At 46.9% G+C, this 24,037-nt stretch overlaps 1 protein-coding gene across 1 annotated transcript in view; it reads right to left on the bottom strand.

The window, feature by feature from the left end:
• Window positions 1-22,541, bottom strand: part of ADM (adrenomedullin) — a gene marked incomplete at both ends in the record, with an annotated part of 67,956 nt that extends 45,415 nt beyond the window's left edge. Inside the window, 5 exons of the mRNA XM_080690175.1 lie at window positions 18,196-18,256; window positions 20,535-20,747; window positions 21,590-21,872; window positions 22,075-22,224; window positions 22,444-22,541. Coding sequence (XP_080546301.1) covers window positions 18,196-18,256; window positions 20,535-20,747; window positions 21,590-21,872; window positions 22,075-22,224; window positions 22,444-22,541 — 805 coding nt within the window. The remainder of the gene's footprint in view (window positions 1-18,195; window positions 18,257-20,534; window positions 20,748-21,589; window positions 21,873-22,074; window positions 22,225-22,443) is intronic.
• Between the last annotated feature and the right edge of the window lie 1,496 nt (window positions 22,542-24,037).

The following is a 24,037-nucleotide window of genomic DNA, read 5'->3' as shown; positions in this document are numbered from 1 at the left end:
CCAGACACTGAGTAATGAGCCCTTGCATACCTTCAGAGCTTATCAGTACCACACAAGTGCCTTTTCTCTTGGACAGGAGAAAAGATCAGGGGTCATTTCCTTAACACTACATTCTGTGTGTAGCTAAAAAGTCCCAGATCTTAAAAAAAAAAAAAAAAAAAAAAGCACTTAGAAAGATATGAAAACATACTTAACAGGCTCATTCATCTCTGCCAATAAAAAGATCATGGCTGAAAGCATTCCTAAGTACAACAATGACAACAATGGAGAGAAACTAATTTGCATACAAGTAGATCTTCCCGAAGAAGGCCAAGAGGAAAATCCCACTTTCTGGAGTGCCTGGAGAAGCTACTAATATAGTCAAGCCAAGGCGATCTCTGTCCTTGGGATGAGTAAGAGCCCTTATCAGGCCCATCTACATGTACACTGGCAGCTCTCCTCAGCTGCTCCCTACCTGCGACTTAAGGAGTCACTGTGCTCCCTCTCATCAGCTAAGCTGGGGTCAAGCCTTCCCACTGGGGAGTGATTCACATAGGCTTCTTCTTCGTTTTCCTGAAGACTCCTCTTCTTTGGTCTGCCTCAGTTTCCTCCAAGAAGGACAAAGATAAAACATTTGGACACAGCAGAAATGGACTTCACCCCAAGCTTTAGAGCCGGTTCTCCAGAGAAGAGCAGATGGGGGAAGGGAGCACAGTCAGGGAACATTACCCATGGACACACCCTACAGAGAACAGCCTGTGCCTGGGGAGTTTGCCTGCGTTAGGGTTCTTGTGACATCACTGACCCAGGAGGAAAAGACACCGAAACCTTTAAGGTCCTTGCTCAGGAATCTTACTGGCCAAATCCTGGCACTGTGGAAGGTCTGGGACCGAGGAGCCTGCCTTTCCCTTCTGAGTTGAGTCTCAGCAAGCTTATTCCAATAGATGGGGCCAGTGGGACTTAGTGGTCTGAAAGTGTGCAGTCGCCCTTGTGACCCAACCACTTTTCCTAGGAATGACAGTCTAGCTGGTATAGATATATATACTTTCCACTCCTTTCCCCCCTAATTCTTCTAGGCACTTAGCCAAGATAAGCCAATATACAACCATCCAAGAAACATTTCCATAATTTATTCAGAAGACAACAGCAGGTGGCAGCAGAGTTTCATATTCCCCCCCTCTGGCCTGAATGAAGCTGTGAGGAAGGAAGCTCATTTCTGAGTCAGCGGCAGGGCTGGGACTGGGCACGCTGCCATCTCGTCATGTGGAGATGGACACTTTTCTCCTGTGGACTGCGTGCCTGCCTTTTGACAAGAGCATCTCCCAGACTGCCCTGCCCCGCTCCCCAAGCCAGAGCCCTGCCTGGTTCTGCAGGCCAGGCAGGAAAAGGACTGCGGCAGGGTGGCCAGATCACAGAGGCCGGCACCCCTGAGTCTCCCATTCATTTGCCCAGTGTCAAGGTGTTGCCTGTTCACACTGGGGAGGCCCTCAAGGAAAGGCCAGTATGAATGAGGGGAAGGAGGCCACAGATTGAGCTGTGTGTCGCAGCGTCTCCAACGTCAATGATGCAATTCATGGCAGAAATGTGGAGGCTGAGAAAGATGGGAAAGAGGAAGGGGAGTTAAGAAAATCTGTCTCTGGTGCACTTAGCCATTTAGAGATCCCTGAGAGCCGCATCACTACCCCCTGGCTACTGCAGCCCAGGGCCCGGAGCAGGCAGCACCAGGATCACTGTCCCTGTGGGCCTCTGGGAGCCTCCTTGTCTCGGTATTATGCTTGGCCCTCAACTTCAGCTTGGAACTGGGAAGTTTCCATTGCTACAACGTAGCCCTGGAATTCAGAACCTGAGATTTTACTGAATTGTTTTGCTGGGCAAATCCAAGTTCGCCTTTAAGAAGTAATTTAGTCGATTTATTTATTCCAAAATTGTTCTTTTTTACTCTCAGTTCTCAGACACACTTTAGGTTGAACCACTTTATTTCTATCTAAGTGGACCTCTCTGTGGTGTGTGTGTGTGTGTGTGTGTGTGTGTTATTAGGGATTGAACGCTGAACCCAAGCACTATTACTGAGCTACATCCTCAGCCCTCCCCCCTCTATTTTTGCGGTACTGAAGATTGAACCCAAGAGCCTTCTACTTCCGAACTACACTCCCCAGCCCGATTTTTTATTCTTTATTTTGAAACAGGGTTACACTAAGTTGCAAATGACCTCACTAAGTAGCTAAATATAGCTCTGAACCTGCAATTCTCCTGTCTCAGCCTCCTGAATACCGGTATTGCACACATGTATCACCACCACCACCCCTGCTCCAGTTTTTTTTTTTTTTTTTTTTTTTTGGTACTGGGGTTCCTGGAAGCCCTTCTACCTCCGGGCTACACTCCCAGACCTATTTTTACATTTTCATTTTGGAAACAGGGTCTCCTAAGCCAGCGCGCACAGCTGCCTTCAAACCTGCGCGATCCTCCTGTCTCTGCCTCCCAAGCGCGGGGATTACAAGTGTGCACCACCACGCCTGGCATCCAGTTTTTAATTTTGAGACAGAGTTTTGCTAAGTTGCCCAAGCTGGACTCAAACTTGCCATCCTCCTGCCTTGGCCTACTGAGTCACTGGGATTACTGGGTCATATTACTGAACCCCACACAACCCTCTTATATTTTAAGGTAGGAATAGAGGACTGGAGTGATAATAGAGGATTCTGAATTATTGTTTTAAAAGGCAAAAAGTTTGTCAGGCATGGTGACACATGCCTGTAATCCCAGTACTTGGGAGGCTGAGACAGGTGGATTGCAGGTTTGAGGACAGCCTCAGCAACTTAGTGAGACCCTGTTTTAAGGTGGCGCACACTTGTAATCCCAGCATTCAGGAGGCGGAGACCAGAGGATCGCGGTTCGTGGACAGCCTCAGCTATTTAGCAAGGCCCTTCGCAACTCAGTGAGACCCTATTTCAAAAATAAAAAGACTTAAAAAATAGGGCTGGGGGTGGGGGGTGTAGCTCAGGGGTACAATGCCCCTGAGTTCCATCCCTGGTACCACAAAAAATAAAAATAAAAAATAAAATAGGCATGTTTGTAATCCCAACATTTGGGAGGCTGAGACAGGAGGATGGCAGTTCACAGACAGCCTCAGCTATTTAGTGAGGTACCTTGCAACTCAGTGAGACCCTGTTTCAAAAAACCTAAAGAATAAAAGATAGGGCTGGGGGTATATCTCAGAGGTAGACTGCCCCTGGGTTCAATCCCCAGTACTGAAAAAATAATAATAATGATAATATAAAATAGGGCATAAAAAAAAACACAATTACATCATTTACAGGGAAATGGATGGAACTGGAGAACATTATGCTATGTGAGATTAGTCAGTCACAAAAAATAAGAAATTTAATACTCTAATATGCGGAAGCTAGGGAGAAGCTAGGGAGAAAATGGGTCATAGGAGAAACTACAGATGAGCAAATAAGGCGACCTAACTGAGGGGATGGGAGGGGGGAGAGGGAAATTCTCTAATATATATGATGTACATTCACAAAAATATCAAAGTCAATTACTAAACCTAATATGAGAAGGAGGGAGGGGGAGAGAATGGGGCAGGAATTGGGTACAGGCTAATTTTGTGACATGTGCATGTACGCCTCCACCATCTTGTACTACATTAAGATGTATGACTACAATGTACCAATAAAATATTTTTTTTTTGCGGGTCTGGGGATGGAACCCAGAGGCATTTGACCTCCAAGCTACATTCCCTGCCCTATTTTTTATTCTTTATTTTGAAACAGGGTCTCACTGAGTTGCAGAGGGCCTCACTAAGTAACTGAGGCTGTCTGTGAACCACGGTCCTCCAGTCTCAGCCTCCCAAATGCTGGGATTACAAGCGTGCGCCACCACACCTGGCTTACCAATAAAATGTTTAAAAATAAAATAAAATAGGGCCAGGCATACACACACACACACACACACACACACACACACACACACACATATATAAGGCTATATAATAGGACTGGGGTGTAGCTTGGAGGTAGAATGCCCCTGGGTTCAAGCTCTAGCATCACAAATAACAACAACAAAAAAAAAGGTACAAACTTGCTAAGAAAAAAAGACAAAATTGAAGACCTTGTTCCTAAGATCCTACACAGATCTTGCAAACAGATGTGTTTGTGGGTTTTCTTTTTGGAACTGGAATTGATAGAAAAGTGAGTAATTTGGGCCTTTTCTAAGTTACATAACTGCATCTGCAGCATCCCAGTTCCTGGTGATCAGTGAGAGAGAACATTCCTGAAAGGTGGAGTTCCTTTATTTATGTAATATGGGGCTTCAGCCCCAAACACATGGTTTTTTTCCCTCCAGAAATAGAATCTTATTCTGACAATTGCAGGACAAACTTCACAGCTCTTTGCAGCATGGAAAGGGTCACTTAAAATTATCTACTAAGGCAAACATTCTAAAATTCCTCTGAATGTAATAAACAATATCTTTTGGGGGGACTTGCAGAAAATGTTCCAGAATTCATATCAACATTTAATTCTCCCTCTGTGTGTATGTTCTACACTCCCAAAATATGATGTTAAATCATTTAACGCAGAGAATTGACAGCACCAGGAAAATATTTGGATTGACTGTCTGGAGTTGCCATTATTGGCTTTAATTATGACCTACTGGCTCTTGGGTCCTGAAGCAGCCAGAAAATGAAATGTGTGTGCCAAAGTATTCATTAGAATTCCCTTCTCAGTCATCCTTCAGAAAGAAAAAGTTCCCTTTTGGCTCCCATCTTCAGGATTTGAAGTGGAATCATTAATATGCCAGATTTTTTAAAGGATCCGTCACAAAACAAGATTGTGTGCATACCTTGTACTTTGTATTAAAAAACAGCGTGGAAAGGTCAAATGTCCCTTTGCTCTCGTTCTATTACCCCAAAGAAACAATGGTTTTTGCAGCCATGGAGTGAGCTGGTACTCTCTACCCATGATTCCTCTTCCTGGCCTTGCTCTCTGTGAGCTTTGGGACTGAAAGTTCTGGCAAAGCACAGCTGTATGGAGGACACAGTTAGAAAAGGTGGGTGGATTTTTTCTGTTCTTGACGTTCATCTCTCCCTGCATATGAGATTTTAGGATGCTAGTGCTGGAGGGGAGGAATCTTAGAGATCGTCAACTGCATGGCCTTGTTCTAGAAATGATCTAAGGTGAGATGGGACATACACTGTCTCAGCATAGAGAAAAAGCAGGTGTTTTGTTTTTTTGTTTTTTTAAAAAACATCAGGACATCCTTAGGTAGGTGTGTGTGTGTGTGTGTGTGTGTGTGTGTGTGTGTGTGTGTGTGTTGTCCTGGAGATTGAACCCAGTGGTGACATTCTACCTCCAGGCTATGTCCCCAGTCCTTTTTATTTTTTTGGCTTGAAAACAGGGTCTCACTAGGTAGCTAAGAGTCTCAGTAAGTTGTCAAGGCTGTCCTTGAACCTGCAACCCTCCTGTCTCAGCCTCCCAAGTACTGGAATTATAGGCTCGTAGGATACCACGCCTGGCAAGTTGCTACTATTAGCAAGACTTGCCATTAACGAGCAGTCACTCCCTACAGGTAGCATGCATCCTCATAACAAGCCTGTAAGGTAAATATGATTATCCCCATTTTATAGCTAATGAAACTGAGACTGAGTTTAAGGAGATTTGCCCACAATTACAGGGCTAAGAGGAGGAAGAGTCCTTGTGCAAACTCCAGGTTGGCTAACTTCAAAGCCTACATCTTTAAGTACCCCCACCCCGCTCCTGCCTGCCAGAGCAAACGAGGCCAGACTATAAATCAACTGGGATATCTTGGGCTCTCCATCACTTTACTGTTTCAGATAATGAGGAGAGGGAAGAGTTCTCCACAGCAATCGCGTGGAAAGGTTCGCCTGTGTCCAAGCAGCCCCCACTTAGCATCTACAAAAATATCAACAGGGATCACAGAGGTGCGACGTGTCCCCCTATGTACTCGTTACGTTGAACCTGACAGTGTACCCTGAAAGTTTCTGAAAGACTTCCCAGCTTTTAATAAAAGTTGGCTGATTTGATGTTGACAATTTTTCTTTCATTTCACAAAAAAAATTGGTGGGGGGAATTTGGGACAGATGTTTCTTTTGGGGAAAAATCATTTGGAGTTTTGTTGTTTCTTTGTATGCTCAAGGTCATACAGGGCTGGGAGTGCAGATGTGGTATGAATTAGGGAAGTTTATCTGATGGTTGTCTACAGTGGCACAGAGGATGGGGTTATTGCCTGGAAATGCTTGACTTTTCCATTGAAATATGGTTTGGGAAAGAGACTTTGGCATTTTAGAAATACTAACGAAATGAAGATAAAGTTGGAATGTTACATATTAAAGAACATGAGATGGGACCATTCCAGGCTAACCTAGGTGCCAGTAAAAACTGTGGACACTGAAAATTTACTTCCTCCTAAAGAGAAAAAAATCATACACCTGGGTTTGTTGTAAATAATCTAGCTGGTGCCTGGTCTCTCAGTTCTCTCTTGGCAAATGAGATCACTCAAAGTAGATAACTGGGACCTGGCGTGTACCTTCCTCCAAGTAGGTATGTTTCTGTTCAGCAACTTAAGGAGGATCACCTCTTATGTTGGGTTGTCTCAGTGTCAAATCACTTCACTCTCACAGACCCTCCTAATCCACACCAATCTTCAGTCTCATTTGCAGTAGCTGTATATCCAGTGCCCATCACAGAGCAGTGTGGTAAACTTATTGTTGATTGAGCCAGGCATGGTGGTGCATACTTGCAGTCCCAAGACTTGGGAGGCTGAGACAGAACTGCAGGTTCAAGACCAGCCTCAGCAACTTAATGAGATCTTTTTTCAAATTTTAGGAAAATGGGAGACTGGAGGAATAGCCCAGAGGCAGAATGCTCCTGGGTTCAATCCCCAGTACCCTCCCCAAAATGTGTTGGTCGAGTGAATGAGTGGATTCCTGTTTGTCATGCATCAGTGACCACCTCCACTCCCTGACCCTATTGTGTAACTGGTGCTGAGACCCAACCATGATGGCCTGTCCTTAGGATTGCAGCCCCACTCCGTCCTTATCAATCCCTTTGACAAATGTGTATTACTTTTATTAGTGTGTTAGGACCACCGAAACAAAAGATCATAGGCTGGCGGCTTCAACAACAGAAAGTTATTACCTCACAATTTTGAAGCCTGGAAGTCCAAGATCAAGGTATGAGAAGATATGGTTTGCTGGGTATGGTGGCACACACCTATAATCCTAGTACCTAGGAGGCTGAGACAGGAGGATCACAGGTTCAAGGACAGCCTCAACAAGTAGTGAGACGCTCATCAACCTAGTGAGACCCTGTTTCAAAACAAAAATAAAATAGGGCTGGGGGTATAGCTCAGAAGTAAAATGTCCCTGGGTTCAATTCCCAGGAATACACACACACACAAAAAGGGGGAGAGAGGGAGAGAGAGAAAGAGAAAGAGATGGTTCCTTCGGAGGCCTCTCTTTGTGGCCTGCAGGTGGCCACCTTCTCTCTCTAAATTGCCCAGGCTGGCCTCAGACTTGTGATCCTCCTGCCTCAGTCTACCAAGTCACTGGGATTACAGGCATATGCCACCACGCCTGGTGAGACGCTGTATTATTAGTTCAGGGCCCACACCAATGATCTTATTTTATCTTAATTTCCTCTTTAAAAGCAGCCACATTCTGAGATAATGGGGTTAGGAGTTCAACATATGAATGGGAGGTTGCATAATTCAGTCCATATTAAGTGGTACTCTGGTCCTCTGCATCCCACAGCTGGACCTCTCCAGGGCTTGCCTATGATGATTTGCTCCTAGGATGCACACCATCCTGTTCTTTGCCGTTCTTTTTTTTTTTTTTTTCTTGACACAAGGTCTTGCTAGGTTGCAGAGGATGACCTCAAACTCATGATCCTCCTGCCTCAGCATCCTGAGTAGCTGGTAATACAGGCACTTACCGCCGCACCCAGCTTCTCTGCCATTTTTGGTGCCCTGCCATGTTCTGCTGCTCCTCCTGAATGCCAACACAGCCACCTGTTTTCTGTTACCTCATCCTCCGCTGGCCTTCTTCCCATCACTGCAGCTGGCTCTCTCCAAACACCTGCCCCTCTGGCTACATTTAACCCTTCTATTTCTGGTTATTTTATAGGATGCAACCCTAAGTCTAAAACAAATCAACTCAGCCGGACGTGGTGGCGCACGCTTGTAATCCCCGCGCTTGGGAGGCTGAGACAGGAGGATCACACGGGTTCGAAGCCAGCCTCAGCTACTTAGTGAGGCTCTCAGCAACTAGTGAGACCCTGTTTCCAAATAAAATATAAAAAAGGTCTGGGAGTATAGCCCGGAGGTAGAAAGCCTCTGGGTTCAACCCCCAGTACCACCAAATTAATAATAATAATAATAATAATAATAATAATAATAAATCAACTCTTGCTCTTTTGTCTATTATGGCCACATGGGAGCATTTTTTAAAAAGTTAAAGAATGGCCATGTGAGCTGGTCATAGTGGCTCACACCTGTGATCCCAGTACTTGTGAGGCTGAGACTGGAGGATGGCAGGTTCATGGTCAACCTCAGAAACTTAGTGAGGCCATCTGCAACTTAGTGAGAGCCTGTTTCAAAATAAAAGAATAAAATAGAGCAAGGGTGTAGCTCAGAGGTAGAATGTCCCTGGGCTCTATCCCCAGTACCACACACACACAAAAAAAAAGGCAATGTGGAGTCACAGGTTCAAGGCCAGCCTTAGCAACTTAGTGAGACTCTGTTTCAAAATAAAAAATAAAAGGGCTGGAGGTGGAGGTGTAGATCAGAAGTAGAATGCCCCTAGGTCCAATCATTGGTACAAAGAAAGAGAGAAAGAGAGAGAAGAATGCAATGTAATGTGAGGGGCTTAACAGTTTTTTGGCCTTACCAAGATAAAATTTTAAATACAATCACACAAGGCTTTATGCCTCACCCACAGAAAATCTAGTTTGGAATGGAGTTCATACCGGTTTTTTTTTTCAAAGCTCCCCGACGTGACTCTCTGAGACACTCTCTCTCTCTCTCTCTCTCTCTCTCTCTCTCTCTCTCTCTCTCTCTCTCTCTCGTGAGGTACTGGGAATTGAACCCAAGACTTCCCTTCTATCAACCCATATGATTTTAATTGACAAAAAGGGTTAAGGATCATGGTTCTATCTGATGTCTCGCAAATTGAGACAAAAGGTTTACCAACCAGGCTAGAACCCAGCAGCCACCGAGGCTGGGGTGCCAGGCCAGTGTGCCCTGTGAAGGGAATGGCGTGTGCCTCCCAAGTCCAGTCTCACCCTGACACCGAGGGGCGTGGCTCCCTTCAGCAACACCACCTCGTTGGTCTAAGAAGCTGTGGCAGCTTATTAGTGTCCTCTGCCCTGTGAGCCTCAGGCTGGGCCTCAGCTGTGACGGTGGGCACAGACAAGCATCCCTCATTCTGAGCAAGACCGGCAGCTACGCTGGAGAGGCAGGACTCAGCTGCCCCTCAGGGTCGCTGCCGGTCTGCACGCTCCACGCCGGTGCTGGATTCCCCCTAGTGGGACTCTTCCCCGCGGGCACCCCGAGGCCTGCAGAGAGTCCTCTTCTTGGGCTGGCTCTAGCCTCTTTCCAGTAGGGGCAGAGCCCAACCCCTGGTCCTTCCGCCGTCCCTTTTGATTCTCAAGAGTCTTTTCTTCTCTCCACAAAACCTGCTTCTCTGCAAATAAAAAGGCTTTGGTTTTCAAAACTATTGTTTTTGATGTGGACTTCAAGAGGCTATTCTAAAAGTCAGAAAACTGAACATAGACTATTTTATTCCGACTGTCCCTTTCTCTTTGCATCCGGGCTGTACCAATCCTAATTCTCCTTCAGGCAATGCCTGCTGACTTACTAGGGGAAAGGTCAAGTGGAAAACGTGTAGCAAAGAAAAGCAGGAAGACGAGCATTTCAAGCTCCTCTCCACCAGAAGAAACAGAGCGACTCTGAGCGGCCCCGCCCGCCAGCCCGCGCCTGCGCAGTCGTCCTCACAGGCGGAGCCCGGATCGGTCTCCATGGTGAAAGCGCTACATCGCAGTTCTTTAAACACTGCTTTCTTCAACTAGTCGAAGGCTGAAAACAAAGGGGAGGGGGCTGCTCAAGATGAGAGAAGTGTTCAAGATATGATTTTGTTTGGAGCCTGTCTTGAACAAGCCACTGTCAAAAGGCATTTTTTTTTTTATGTGTGGTACTAGGGATTGAACCCAGAGACATTCTACCTCTTGAGATAAATATACCCTCAGCCCCATTTTACTTTTTATTTTGAAACAGAGTCTCTCTACGTTGATGAAAGTCTCACTACTGATGAGAGTGAGGCTGTCCTTGAACCTGTGATCCTCCTGACTCAGCCTCTAAGTACTGGAATTACACGTGTGCTCCACCGTGCCATCAAAAGGCATTTTGGGGACAATCGGGCAAATATGATTACGGACCAGGTATGAGAAGATACCATAGAAATGTTAACGTGAAATGTGACCGGAGCACTTTGGTTATATAAGAAAACTTTTTGTTTGTGTGGGGTCTATTTTGTTGTTGTTTGTGTGTTTAATAGCTGTGTGCTGAATGTGTGGGAGTACATTGATAAACTGGGCAAAATAAAAGAAGAGAAGGAATGAAGGAAGGGAGAGAGAGAGGGAAGGAGGAAGGCAGGAAGGAAAGAAGGAAAGGAAGGATACTCTGGAAAAAGCAAAGAGGAAAGAAAAGGGGATAGGTACGTGTTTCGAAATCATGAAAATTGTTGGATCTTAATAATGAGATATGGAGATTTGTTATATTACTATCTCTATCTTTTGCATAAATTTGAAAGTTTAATAATACCCTTTTAAATTGTTTAACTAGTGCTGCAGGAAAAGATAGATTGAGCAATAAAAGAGATTCAAATATTTACTGTTCAAGAATTTATTATGTTAGTGATTTGTAGGCAGATGAACTCTTTCTTGACACGGGGGCCCAACATGAAAAAAAAAAAAAAAAAGAGTGGAGCTGTTCCATTAGAAGCTGAAGAGAAAGCCTGACTTCCTTTCTTCCCCCTCGTCACCCTAGGAAACTTCAGAGGTAACTCAGGAGACTGTAACTCTGAGGAACACAGTTGCAAAACTTTTTTCTTACTTAATATGCATGTTGAACAAGAAGCCAACAATTTGGGGTTAGAATAATGCTAAATCCCTGCCTCACAGGTATGGTAGTACACACCTGTAATCCCAGTACTCGGGAAGCTGAGATAGGAGGATCTCAGGTTTGAGGCCAATCTCAGCAATTTAGCAAGATCTTGTTTCAAAATAAAAAATAAAATAGAACTGGGGTATAGCTCCAAGGTAGAATGGCCCTTGGCTTAATCCCCAGTACCACAAAAGGAAAAAAAAAAGAGGAAAAGAAAAGAAAGAAAGAAAAATCTCTGCCCCACATCATATTCTGAAATAAATACCATTTTGTAAGCAAACTAACAAAGACATAAGTTATAAAGAAATTGTGTTTGTTTTGTTTGCAGTGCTGGGGATTATACCCAAGGCTTTGCTTATGTTAGGCAAATGTTCCACCACTGAGCTACACATGAAGCCCAGTATTTTTTATTACATAAATATTTTTAAGTTCTATATGGCAAAAAAAAAGTCATACTTCACAAAAAGGAAAAAGGTAGGATGGGATGAAACTCAGTGGTGGAGTGCTTGCCTAACAGGTACAGGGCCCTGGGTTCAATTCCCCCCACCACACACACACACACACACACACACACACACGATGTGACAATCATCTTAAGAAAGACTATTTCCCATCAGTAGGGAAAATAAAATACAAACACTTCCATAGAATAAATGTATCCAGCACTAAAAATGCCCCAATATATATGAGAGAAAATATAAATGTTCATAAAGACATAAAAATACTTTATTTCACTAGTGCTCATAGAAAAGTAAGTTGAAGTAATGAGATAAGTTGGTGCTGATTCCTATTTCTGGAGATAGGGCAGACTAGACAGAATCTTGCTACCATCAAACACTAAAGTTGATAAAATAGTAATAGACTTAATTTTTTTATTTTTTTGCGGTACTGGGGATTGAACCCAGGGGCATTCTGCCTCCAATCTACACCCCCCCCCAGCCCGGTTTTTTATTCTTTATTTTGAAACAGGATCTCACTGAATTGCAAAGGGCATCACTAAGTAGCTGGCCTTGAACCATATCCTCCTGTTTCAGCTTCCCCAGTATGAGATTACAAGTGTGTGCCACCACGCTCAGCTACCTATAAATTTTTAATGCGTAATTTAACTCCCATGAAGGTATAGAAAATCTATAGGAGACCAAATCAAGGTTATAGAGCAAGCCAGATGTAGTGACACATACCTGTAGTCCTAGCACTTGGAAGGCTGAGCCAAGAGGAATGCAGATTCAAAACAACTTAGTGAGACCTTGTTTCAAAATACACTTTAAATAGGTCTGGGGTTGTAGCTCAGAGGTAGGATGCCCCTAAATTCAAGCTCTACTACCACAAACAAACAAAAACTAAAAAAAATATTTAAAAGTTTGAGCTGAAAAGCAGTTGCCTGGGCTTTGAAGAGTATTTTCCTCCAACTGGCAACAAAAAAATCTCGTTTAGGGTCAGATAAGCAAGTAAATCCAGGCCTCTCAAAAGATTGTATTCCACATCTCCTGCACAGATGTACTTGTGTTTAATTAATGCACTTGATCAAGTCAACAAATTAACATACAAAATGGCCCCTGGCCGGTAACAACCTGGAGTGAATGGAAGGAGACAAGCCTCTCTGGTGGGCTTACCTCCATCCAGTCCACTCGGAATCACTGCACAGGAAGCATGAATAAAATGAGCTCAGAACCCAAAGACAAAAACACGAGGAAATAAAGCACGATGAACAGGAGTCAGATGATAAGGAATATAGTTAGTAGAATGAAACTATAAATGAAATATGTTTAAAGTATTAAAGGTATAAAGTACAATTTCAAAAACATGAGAAAAGAATACAACTTTAAAGAAGTAATAGGAAAGACTATTTCTTCCTATCAGATGATAGAATAAGGGAAAGAAGGACAACACTTAGTGTTGCTAAGGATGAAAGAAATTGACATTTATGTACAGCTTATAGAAGTGAAAACTGATCTCTGCAGAGGGTAGTTTGGTCATTTGTCTAAAGTGCTTTAACAACAACAAAAAATATCCATTGGTCCAATAATTTTAATTCTTTTGTGTGTGTGTGTGTGTGTGTGTGTGTGTGTGTGTGTGGTACTGGGGGTGGAACCCTGAGGCTTTCTACCTCCAGGCTATATACTCCCAGACCTATTTTATATATATTTTTTGGAAACAGGGTCTCACTAAGTTGCTGAGAGCCTCACTCAGTAGCTGAGGCTGGCTTCGAAACTGTGAGATCCTCCTGTCTCAGCCTCCCAAGTGCAGGGATTACAAGTGTGTGCCACCACGCCCAGCCCAATAATTTTAATTCTAAGAATTTATCCTAAAATTACAGTCACAAAATTTTCCAAAGATGAATACACAAAGATGTTTTGTAGGAACATTTTTTTGGTAGTACTGGGGATTGAGCCCAGGGTTATTCTATCTCTGAGCTACACCCCCAGTTCTTTTATTTATTTATTTATTTATTTATTTATTTATTTATTTTCGCTTTGAAATAGGGGCTTGCTAGATTGCTGAGAGTCTCAATACGTTGCTGAGACTGTCCTCAAACCTGCGATCCTCCTGTCTTATCCCCCAAGTACTGGGATTATAGACATGCACCACCACATCATTTTTAATGGTGAAAACATAGGAAAATCCTGTTATCCAACAGTAAAGGAATAGTTAAACAACTTCTGATATTTTCATCTGGTGAAACGCTGTGCAGAAAATAAAAATTGTATTGTATATAGACATACTTGACATTAAAAGATGTCCAAGATATATGGATAAGTGGGAAAAAGCAGATGATAGACAAACATGACCCCACTCATTTTTAATCGTGTGCCCCATTAGGGAAAGTTCACCAATACATAAATGAAGATACATCAAAATTCACTAGTGATCAGTCAGGAGAATTTAAATGATATTACTTTTGCATTTTTGTTTTTATTTTTACAGTGCTGGGGATCAAACCCAGGGCCTCAGACATGGTAGACAGGAGTTCTAACACTGAACTGCATCCTCAGCCCTGAACAATATTAGACCCATCAAGGTGGCTAGCATCAGAAAAGAAGATCCATTCTATATTCAAGGGTTCTCCCATCCGAGGGTTCTTCAGGGAAACATAATAAGAGATGATAGATAGCCAAATAGATTAGATGGATAGGTAGGTAGGTAGGTAAGTAGATAGATGATAGATAGATAGATAGATAGATAGATAGATAGATAGATAGATAGATAGATAGATTGATTTAGTATGTGGACCGGCTCACACACTTTTTTTTTTTTTTTTTTTTTTTTTGGTGGTGGTACTGGGGGTGGAACCCAGGGGCTTTCACCTCTGGGCTATATTCCCAGCCCTTTTTTAATATTTTATTTGGAAACAGGGTCTCACAAAGTTGCTGAGAGCCTCACTAAGTAGCTGAGGCTGGCTTTGAACCTGCGTGATCCTCCTGTCTCAGCCTCCCAAGCGCAGGTATTACAGGCGTGCGCCACCACACCCGGCTCGGCTCGGCTCGGCTCACACACTTATGGAGGCAGTCCCAAGATATGCTAGCTGCTAGCTGTAAGCTGGTGAACTTGAAAACCAAAGGTGTAATTCAGTCTGAGTCCAAAGGTATAAGAACCAGAGGAGCTGCGAGCCTACCTCCCAGTCTAAGGGGTTGGGGCAGGTGCTGCTGGTATATGCCCTAAAGTTTGAAGGTCCAAGAGCCAGGAGCACCAGTGTCTACAGGCAGGAGACCATAGATATCCCAGCTCAGAGAGGGAATCCAGTTTCCTCCACCTTCTGTTCCATTCTGACTCTCAACAGATTGGATGCTATTTTTTTACTAGTTGACTCAAATGCTAATATCCTCGTGAAATAGCCTTGCAGACACACTCCAAAATAATGTTTTACCAGCTATCTGGGTACAAACTGGCACAGGTATCATCTGTATATAGAAACCCTAAATGATGGGATTTCTTGGTGCATATCCCCAAACAATTCTTATTTAGATCCACAAGAGGTCACAAAACTGGTTGTTCATCTACACAATATTTATGGCAGGGGACTCTAGAGGTAACCCAATTGTCCCTCATTAAAAGACAAGAAAAGTAAATATGGTAGAGTTTTTGTTTTGGTATTTTGGCACTGGGGATTGAACCTAGGGGCATTCTACCTCCAAACTACACCTCTAGCCCTTTTTTTAATTTTTATTTTAAAACAGGCTCTCTCTAAGTTGTTGAGGGTCTCACTAAGTTTCCAAACTGCCTTTAAATTTGTGACCCTCCATCTCAGCCTCTGAAGCACTGGGATTCCATGATTGTGCCACCACGCTAGTCTAGAATTTTTTTTTTTTTTTTTTTTTTTTTTGGTGGTACTGGGGTTCCTGGAAGCCCTCCTTCCTCCGGGCTACACTCCCAGACCTATTTTTTTATATTTTTGAAACAGGGTCTCTTACGCCAGCACGGCTGGCTTCGAACCTGCGCGATCCTCCTGTCTCCGCCTCCCAAGCGCGGGGATTACAAGCGTGCGCCACCACGCCCGGCCTAGATTTTGTTTTTTAAGCCTTTGAAAAATGCTTTCAGAGCTGGGTGTGGTGACACACGCTTGTAATTCCAGTACTTGGGAGGCTAAGACAGGAGGATCGCAGGTTCCCAGACAGCCTCAGCTACTTAATGAGGCTTTTCTCAACTTAGTGAGACCCTGTTTCAAACTAAAAAATAAAAATAGGGCTACAGGTGTAATTTACAGGTAGAATGCCCCCAGTTCAATCCCTAGTAACACCCACACCCACAAACACACCCACACCCACACAATCACAAAATACTTTTATTGGTGCATTGTAATTATATATAATATATTATACATCATAATGAGGTTAATGTGATACAAACATATACGGACACAGATCTTGCTGTGTTTGCCTTCAGACCCCATACAGCCACCCATTCCTCCCTGTACATATTAGTGATATTGGTAGTGATGCGTGTGTGTGTGTGTGTGTGTGTGTGTGTGTAAGAGAGGGGAGGGAGGCTGGAGATCAAACTCAGGAGCATTGTGATTGTACCTCCAGCTACACCCCCATGTCTCCTTTTTTTTTTAATGGTACTTGGGATAGAACCCAGGGACGTTGTACCTCTGAGTTACATCCCCAGCCCTGTTTTATTTTTTATTTTAAAACAAAGTCTCACTACATTGTAGAGGGCCTCACTAAATTGCTGAGGCTGACTGTGAGCCTGCCATCCTCCAGTCTCAGCCTCCCAGGTGCTGGGATTACAAGCATGTGTCACCATGCCCATCGGATATCCTCATACATGGACATAGCTTCATCTGAACTGTTTCCTTCATCAGTTAAAATATGGTCGAACTGTGTGTATGTGTGTTGAACGAAAAACTAGGAAAACAAAAATGTTAACACAATAGATTCATACGGTACAAACATGTTATATAGTTGTAAAACAGTACAACAGGTTTTATAAGATTACATACATATAACTCCAAGTTACATCTCCAACCCTTTTTACTTTTTCATTTTATTTTTTTTTGTGTGTGTGTGTGGCACTACATATTGAACCCACAGACATTCTACCTCTGAGCTAACTCACAGCCTGATTTTTTATTGCTTATTTGGAGACAGGGTCTCACTAAGGTGTTGAACACCTTCGCTAAATTGTCAAGGCTGGCTTCAAACCTGCAATCCTCCTGTCTCCACCTCCCAAGCACTGGGATTACAAGCGTGTGCCACCACACCTGGCTTTTGTTTTTTATTTTGAAACAGAGTATATCTAAGTTGTTGAGGCTGGCCTCGAACTTGTTATTCTCTTGTCTCGGCCTCCCAAATCCTGGGATTACAGGCATGTGCTACCATGCTCAACTTTTTCTTGTTATTGTAAAAATTAATCTTGCTACTCAGAACTACATTCCCGGTGTTAGATACATGTACAACAACCTACTAAAATCAGCTGCCTGTGTGGCCAAAGTCATTTTATTGTTTTTCCAGAATGTTCCAAAATAGCTCTGGAACAAGACCAGTGGGACCACCAGATAGCTATCTAGCCTCACCCTTCTTCCCTCTGACCCAGCTTGGGATAACAAGACCCTCTCCTCCACTGGGGAAAAGAGGTGCAGCACTCATAACTCTCCCCCTCTGAAAAGCTACCTGAAGCAGCAGCAGCCAAGACAAAAGGTTCCACTTCAAGGGTGAACACTCTATTTGCAGTTTTGTAGACACAGGTGTTCTTCCTGGAGACTTAAGACCAACAGTATGAGACTGTGCCCGGCCAGAAATAGCTCAGAAGCCTGCCCCCCTCAGGAGCCAGCTCTTGAGGCCTTCAGTGTATGTTCTAACTATATTTGGCAATGCAAACCAAAGAGGTCAGCAGCTTAGCTCAGAGGGGAAAAAAGTCTATTCCTGATTTATAATCCCTGCTGCAAACCGGGGCGAAGAATTTCAAGCGCACTTCATTTATTTATTTTGAACACATTCGGCTTACTGCTAAAGCAGCCCTCTTTCCCAGTCCAACCAGCCCACATGAAAATCCTTCAGAACCACAGGTGTAAATCACCTACCCAAGCCATCTCTGTAGTGGAGGACATTTGGGGACATCTGGCTTGCGAAGCTAACTGTTAAAATTATCCCACTTCATTGCTTATGGTTTCAGAGCATCAAAATAGCCTGTAGCACTTGGGTGCAAATCCAGGCTCCACCACTTATTAGTCACTGTGTGACCTTGGCTAAGTTACTTTATGTCTCTGAGGTTCAGTTTCCTTATCTATAAGCAGAGATAGTAACACCTACTTCACAAGGCTGCTATAAGAACTAAGTGAGATAAGAAATATAAAGTGGCTAGGAGAATATCTGACACCAAGCAAGTGCTAAAAAAAGAATCACTTTCCATTCCTCCGTCTCTCCCCTCCACCCTTAGCTGTTTGGCCAATGTGTTGGCTTTTCAAGAAATTGCCAGGTAACCCTGGCTAATAACCAATGGATGGTACCATTCCCACAGCCAGCAACAGTAGCTACAGATAAAACTGTGACTACTTCTCAGCTGTGGACAGGTCGAATCAGCTCACAAATGACTCACTTGCCTTGATAACTGATGTGTTCTTGGCATCAAGAGGCCCTATCCCGATAAGCTTCAGCACCTAAGGGGGGGAAAAAATCCAGAAGGTTGCTTGAACAGCTTACAAAGATGGGCCCAGGGTCTGATGGTGACCCTCAGTTAACCCCGGACCTGCAGCTGACCGGTCACAGGAGGGTCTCTGTCTCCCCAGCAGTGTCTCCAGTCACAGGACAGGGAGTGAGTGGGAAGGACTCCAGGCGAGCAGCTGCCTCCTTCTCCCCAGCCCTGAACCAGTCCAGCTCCACTTGCCTTGGATTCCCTCAAGTCATAAGACTCCCTCAGCCGTGGGCTAGACGCCTGTTCCTGCTCACAACAGCCCTAAGCTAGCGCCCAACCTGCCTTTGGCAGCTTGGACTGGTGGCTGAAGCTCTGCCAGGGTGAGGTTTGGCTGAGGGCTCTGTGGGTACGGGACAAAACCTCCGCTCAAGGAAGAGGGTGAATGTTGAATCCTGAGCCACCGTCTGGGAGGCTAAAATGTTCACTGCTCTCTGCTGCTTGTGTAGCCCTTTCAGACCATCCAAAACCTACTTCCCGCACAGAAATTCCTCCACTGGACTTTTTATTCTCTCCTTCACTCATACATGCCCCGTGTCTTTTCAGCACCTGGCACAGAGTTCCCTCCAAGAGAATATTTATTAAGAGGTCCTTTAGGATAGAATGGTCTGTAGATGCATTTTTAAACCCTTCAATTCTGGTGAATCTTACAAAATTAAGATCAAATAACAGGGTGGACAGTATGAAACTGACATTGTCAATAGCTAGGTACCAGAAACTGAGGCTCTGTGTGGAAATTTTATGTGCTAGGGTCTCGTCTAAACTAAAACTGCCTCAGAATCAAGTTGTCTCTGGACTCAGACCTCTCTTTCAGAGGGTATGCAGGTCTCTTCTGCAAGGAAGAACCATCCTCATCCCGAAGAGAGGGTCCTGTAATGTACAACCCAGGCAAAACCTTCAGCCAGGGGTAGTCCCCCCTGTACATTTCCATCCTCCAAACCTCATGTAGGCTTTCCTCACCAGGTGTGTTTCTTGTTTTGTGGCACTGGGGGGTTTAACCCAGAGATTCTACATTCTAGCGACACCCCCAATCCTTTTATTTTTATTTATTTATTTATTTATTTATTTATTTATTTATTTATTTTTGTGGTACTGGGAATGGAACCCAGGGGCATTTGACCTCCAGGCTACACCCCCAGCCTTTTATTTTTAGTCTTTATTTTTAAACAGGGTCTCACTAAGTTGAGAAGGGCCCCACTAAGTTTCCTTTTGTTTTTGAAATAAGGTCTTGCTTAATTGCTGAGGCTGTCCTCCTGTCTCAGCCTCCCAAGCACTGGGATTACAGGCGTGCACCACCACGCCTGGTTACCAAGCAGGTTTCTGAGATCACCTAGAAGCGCTAAGGTGAAGAAGCCAGGGTAACTCTCTGGAAAGGACAGGCAATTGATCTCCATCTTGAGTCTTCGGGATAACTGGCTGAGACAAATGGGGCGGGGAAATCAACATCGGGGTGCAGGTTCGCCTCCCACTTCCCTCCTATCAATCCTATGCCCTTCTAGGCGCTCAACGAGGGGCTTAGTGTCCAGCATCTAAAGCAGGCACTGGGTGCCACCTCCTAAGATGAGAAGACAGAAAGGAGAGGAAGAGAGAAAAGGAGGCCAGCGAGAAGAAGGGAGAAAATGAAAAAGGCTTGGGGCGGAGGAAGGAAGAGGAGCGCTGCAAGGGGAGGCGGAACAATGAAGGTCTCAGGCCGTCTGAGGCGCACGGTTCCGGCCGCACGTCCGTCCAGCCCGCCTCCGGCCACCAGCTGCACGCTGCGCAGCGTGTGGGCGCTGACTCACGGTCCCAGAACAGCAAGCCGCCGTGCAGGTCTGGGGGGAGGGGTCTGGTTGGCATCTGCAAACTTTTTTTTTCTTTCCTCTTTCATTAAGGCTATGTGCAGACTCCCACGTAGGAGAACTTATTAAACCGCACGTACGGCCTCCCGGCTCTGGGGGGGGTGGGGGTCCACCCGCGCTGGCCGGCAGGGGGCGCCACAGCCTCGCGTTTGAGCCAGCCAGCTTGCTAGGCGCTCCGTTCGGGAGGGGACCAGCTGCAGATTTCCCGGAGAAGTCGGAGGGTTTGCTGGGGTCGCTTCTAACATTAACACCTGCAGCTGCCAGGGTGAACTCCCCCATTTAAAGCCTCGAAACCACCCCAACTCTTCAAGGCGCGCTTTCGCGCAGGGTTCCGTGAGCAACTCTATAAAACTGGGCCTTGGTTGCACAAGCCGGGGAGTCCATGCTCGCCTCCCCAGCAGGGCTCACCCTACCCCGCCCGGCCTGGCCGCCACGCGAGGCGGGGACCTCGGGCGTCCAGACTCCGGACACGCGCTCGGCACGCCCCATATAGAGAACGGAGCTCGGGACAACCAAGCCCCAGCGCAGAGGGGTCCCCTCGCACCCGCGCTGCCTTTCCATCTTCCCAAACCGGGGCGGCGGGACCCCAGGGATCCTGGGCGACCAGAAGCAGGACCCTCCCTGTTAAGACACATGGGCTGAGATGAATCAGCATTTGAGACGGTTTATTGGTTTGCTGTTCGCATATCACCCATTTAAATAGATTATACATGTAAATCCCATGTAAATAGATTATACAGAGACACGATACTCCCTTCTTCCACAGGCGGTAACCAGCACTCAATTTTACACACACACACACACACACACACACACACACACACACACACACTCCACGAACCAAAGTTACACCTCGCTGAGACATTCACGTCTTAAAATAGGGAGAGGGGGAACAATATAATTGCTTTAAAATGCCCTTAATAGAATATATAACGTACAAAAATATCTCTATATATTTGAGGTTACAAAAACATCTTGACAGCAACAAACTTAAATATTGATAGTTACCTCTGTATATACAACACGCATTGCACTTTTCTAGGTTTGGGAAAGTTCAAGTAATATTGAGGCTTGCGCCCTGGCAGGGGCCACCCCGCGAGATCAGTTGGTGGACGGGCGAGGCAGTGGCTCAGACCCCTCCGCCCTGGCGGTCTCAGCATTAAGTTCTGGGTTTCCCCTCTCCCTGAGCCTGGCACTCCCTCGGACTGGATTCCTCTGCCCCTCCGGAGCACCCGGGCCAGGTCGGAGCGCAGGGAGTGTGCCGCGAAGCAGAGGGGCCCCTGCAGAATCAGTGCTTGCGGCCAGACGGCGTCTCCCGGGCCTCAGGTCTCTGCAGCGGCGGCCCCAGCCGGGTCCGCGGGCGAAGCCTCCAGCGACCGAGGCGCCAGCCCGACGCTTGCGCGACTGTTCGATGCGGCCACTGGAGCCTAAATCTTAAGGAGGGCGGAGAGCGCTGGGTGCACCCGGGAAGCCCCAGCCGCTCGGGCCGGGGGTGGGGAAGACACCAGGGTCCGGTGCTGGCCAGCCTCGGGCAGGGAACGACGGCGCCTGCGGCCGTAGCCCTGAGGGCTGATCTTGTTCCTGGGGGCGACGCCGTCCTTGTCCTTGTCAGTGAATTGGTAGATCTGGTGCGCCAGCTTCTGCACCGTGCACGTCCCGAAGCGGCAGCCCAAGTTCCGGAGGCCCTGGAAGTTGTTCTTGCTCTGGCGATAGCGCTTGACGCGGATGCGGGCGGCGTCCGGGCTGCTGGGGACGGGGAAGGAGGCGACGTGAGACCCCATCTACTGGCTGGGCTTTGGCCCCAGCCACCGGGGACGAGGGCCATTCTAGGACCCCAGGGAGCCAGAAACTGCTCCCGCCATCAGGGATGAAATCCAGCCTCCGCGATGCCCAGTGCCGGGGATGGGGGACCCTCCGGCATCGCCCTGCACGGGTCAGGGTTACCTACCTGGCCTGGGGGCTGTGAGAGGCGCCCTTCACGTCCTGGGGCCGAACCAGAGTCTGGGCCGGCTCGGCCTTGAGGTCAGCGATCCCGGCGGGGTAGCTGCTGGACACTCGCAGTTCCCTCTTCCCACGACTTAGAGCCCACTTGTTCCATCTAGAAAAAACAGGCAGCGCCGGTTCGGATGCGTCCCAGGATTGACTTCCCGGCCCATTCCCTCTCTCCTCCAGTTATTTAATTTACGATGATGGGGCTCGAAACCACGACCTCGCGCCTGTCGGGCCTCCCATTAACTTCTAAGCCCTGGGGACCAACGGCGAGTATTCCCCGGCCTCCCAGGTACCGGGGCTGGGCAAGGTGCTGCCCCAGACTCACTTCTTTCTGAACTCCGACGCCACGTCGAGCCGTGCAGCGTCTGCGCCTAAGAAGGCGAGCGAGCCCAGGAACATCAGGGCGACCGAAACCAGCTTCATTCTGGCTCTTCGCAGACCCTGGAAAAGCAGAGAGAGGAGCCGACTTGAGCACCGCGGCCGGCTGCACGCCCGGGCGGGGCGGGGCGGGGCGGGCGGGGGCCCCCGGTGCTGCGGAGCTCGGCTGAGCGGCTTGCACGCTTATCTCCCTCGGGCGCAGAGAGGCGCCAGAGGCGTTTGCTCCCGCCGGGCGGGTGACAATGCCCCACGGGGCAGGCTGCTGCACAGCGCCAGGCTCCCAGAACTTCCCTGTGCAATCTTTGAAACTTGGCTTATAGAGCAGAGGGAACTGGGTCTCTGGAGCTCCATCTGTGTGCAGGAGCTGGGCCCGGGATGTGGGCCGTGTCCCGCAGAGGATCCCTCCAAAGTGGGTTGTTCCCCTCACCCAGGGCTCCCAGTTTCGGGCTTCCGCAAAACCCTCATCCCCCTCTAGCTCCCGGAGCCTGCGGCCCTTACCTGCTGAAGAAATGTTCTGCCAAGTACTTTTCAAGACGTCCCTGGAGCAGTGGCGAAACCCCAAAGTCCAAGACAGACTGCGATGAGAAGACAGAAGTGGTAATTCTGGAGCTGTTCTGCCTAGTGTCACCAAGAAACCACTGAGTGGCCAGCTCTGGTTCCTGCGCTTTATAAGAGCTCAGGGGCGGGGCCTGCGCTGCCCTCCCTCCCGCCCTTTCCTCGGGCGGGCGCGCGCTCCTGCATTCGGGCGTGCGCATTGCTTGCCTAAGGGGTGGGGTTGGAGGGGTCCCTGGTGTCCAGAGGACCCAGAGATGAGCCCCGGGAGGTTGATGCAGGAACCGTCACAGCCCTGTTCTCTGACACAAGGTTCAGACAGCAAGCAGGGGCGAAGGAGGGCCAGTACAGCCTTTTGGGGGTCCGAGACCCATACAGCCCACTGTGGGGCCTCATGTAGTAAAGCTGTCAGAGCCAAACCCGAGAAGACCGAGCAGATGGCCGGAGCTCAGAACCTGGAAAGCTGGGGCCTCAAGTGGACCGCGCCCCCTGCCGGCTCAGCGCCCGGCCTAGCCTCGACCCCAGACTCCCGCGGAGCTGCGGGGGCAGGGTACAGAACCCAGGCGAGAGTGGGGCTCGGCAGCCCCTCCCCCCCAGCCGCCGAGGTCGCGGGGCTCCTGGATGGGCTAGTGAAATTTTGCAGTAAGGGCAAAGCTCCGAGCGCCTGAATTGAGAATTGGAGGAGATAGTTATCTCAAGTTTCAGAAATTACTTGCCTATTTGGAAATACAGGACTAGCCAAAATTAGGATGAAAGATCTTTTATTCCCCCTCCTCGCCCCAGTCCAGCTATGCCTTATAAGGTTATAACCTGAGAGTTTGCCTGACGGCCTTCATTCATCCAGTGTAAACGTGAGGATTCACTGCCAGCCGGCACACTAACGCTTCACGAATGTTAATCGCTTTGCAGCTTACAAAGCACAGCCACATTCCCAACTCCTTTGATCTTTACAGTTACCCTGACTTAGGTAAGAAAGGTACTTCTCTCCT

This window comes from Muscardinus avellanarius, assembly GCF_963383645.1.
Source record: "Muscardinus avellanarius genome assembly, chromosome: 1".
Lineage (NCBI taxonomy): Eukaryota > Metazoa > Chordata > Mammalia > Rodentia > Gliridae > Muscardinus > Muscardinus avellanarius.
Note: the sequence above shows the minus strand (reverse complement) of the source record. Positions and strands in the feature narration are given on the sequence as shown.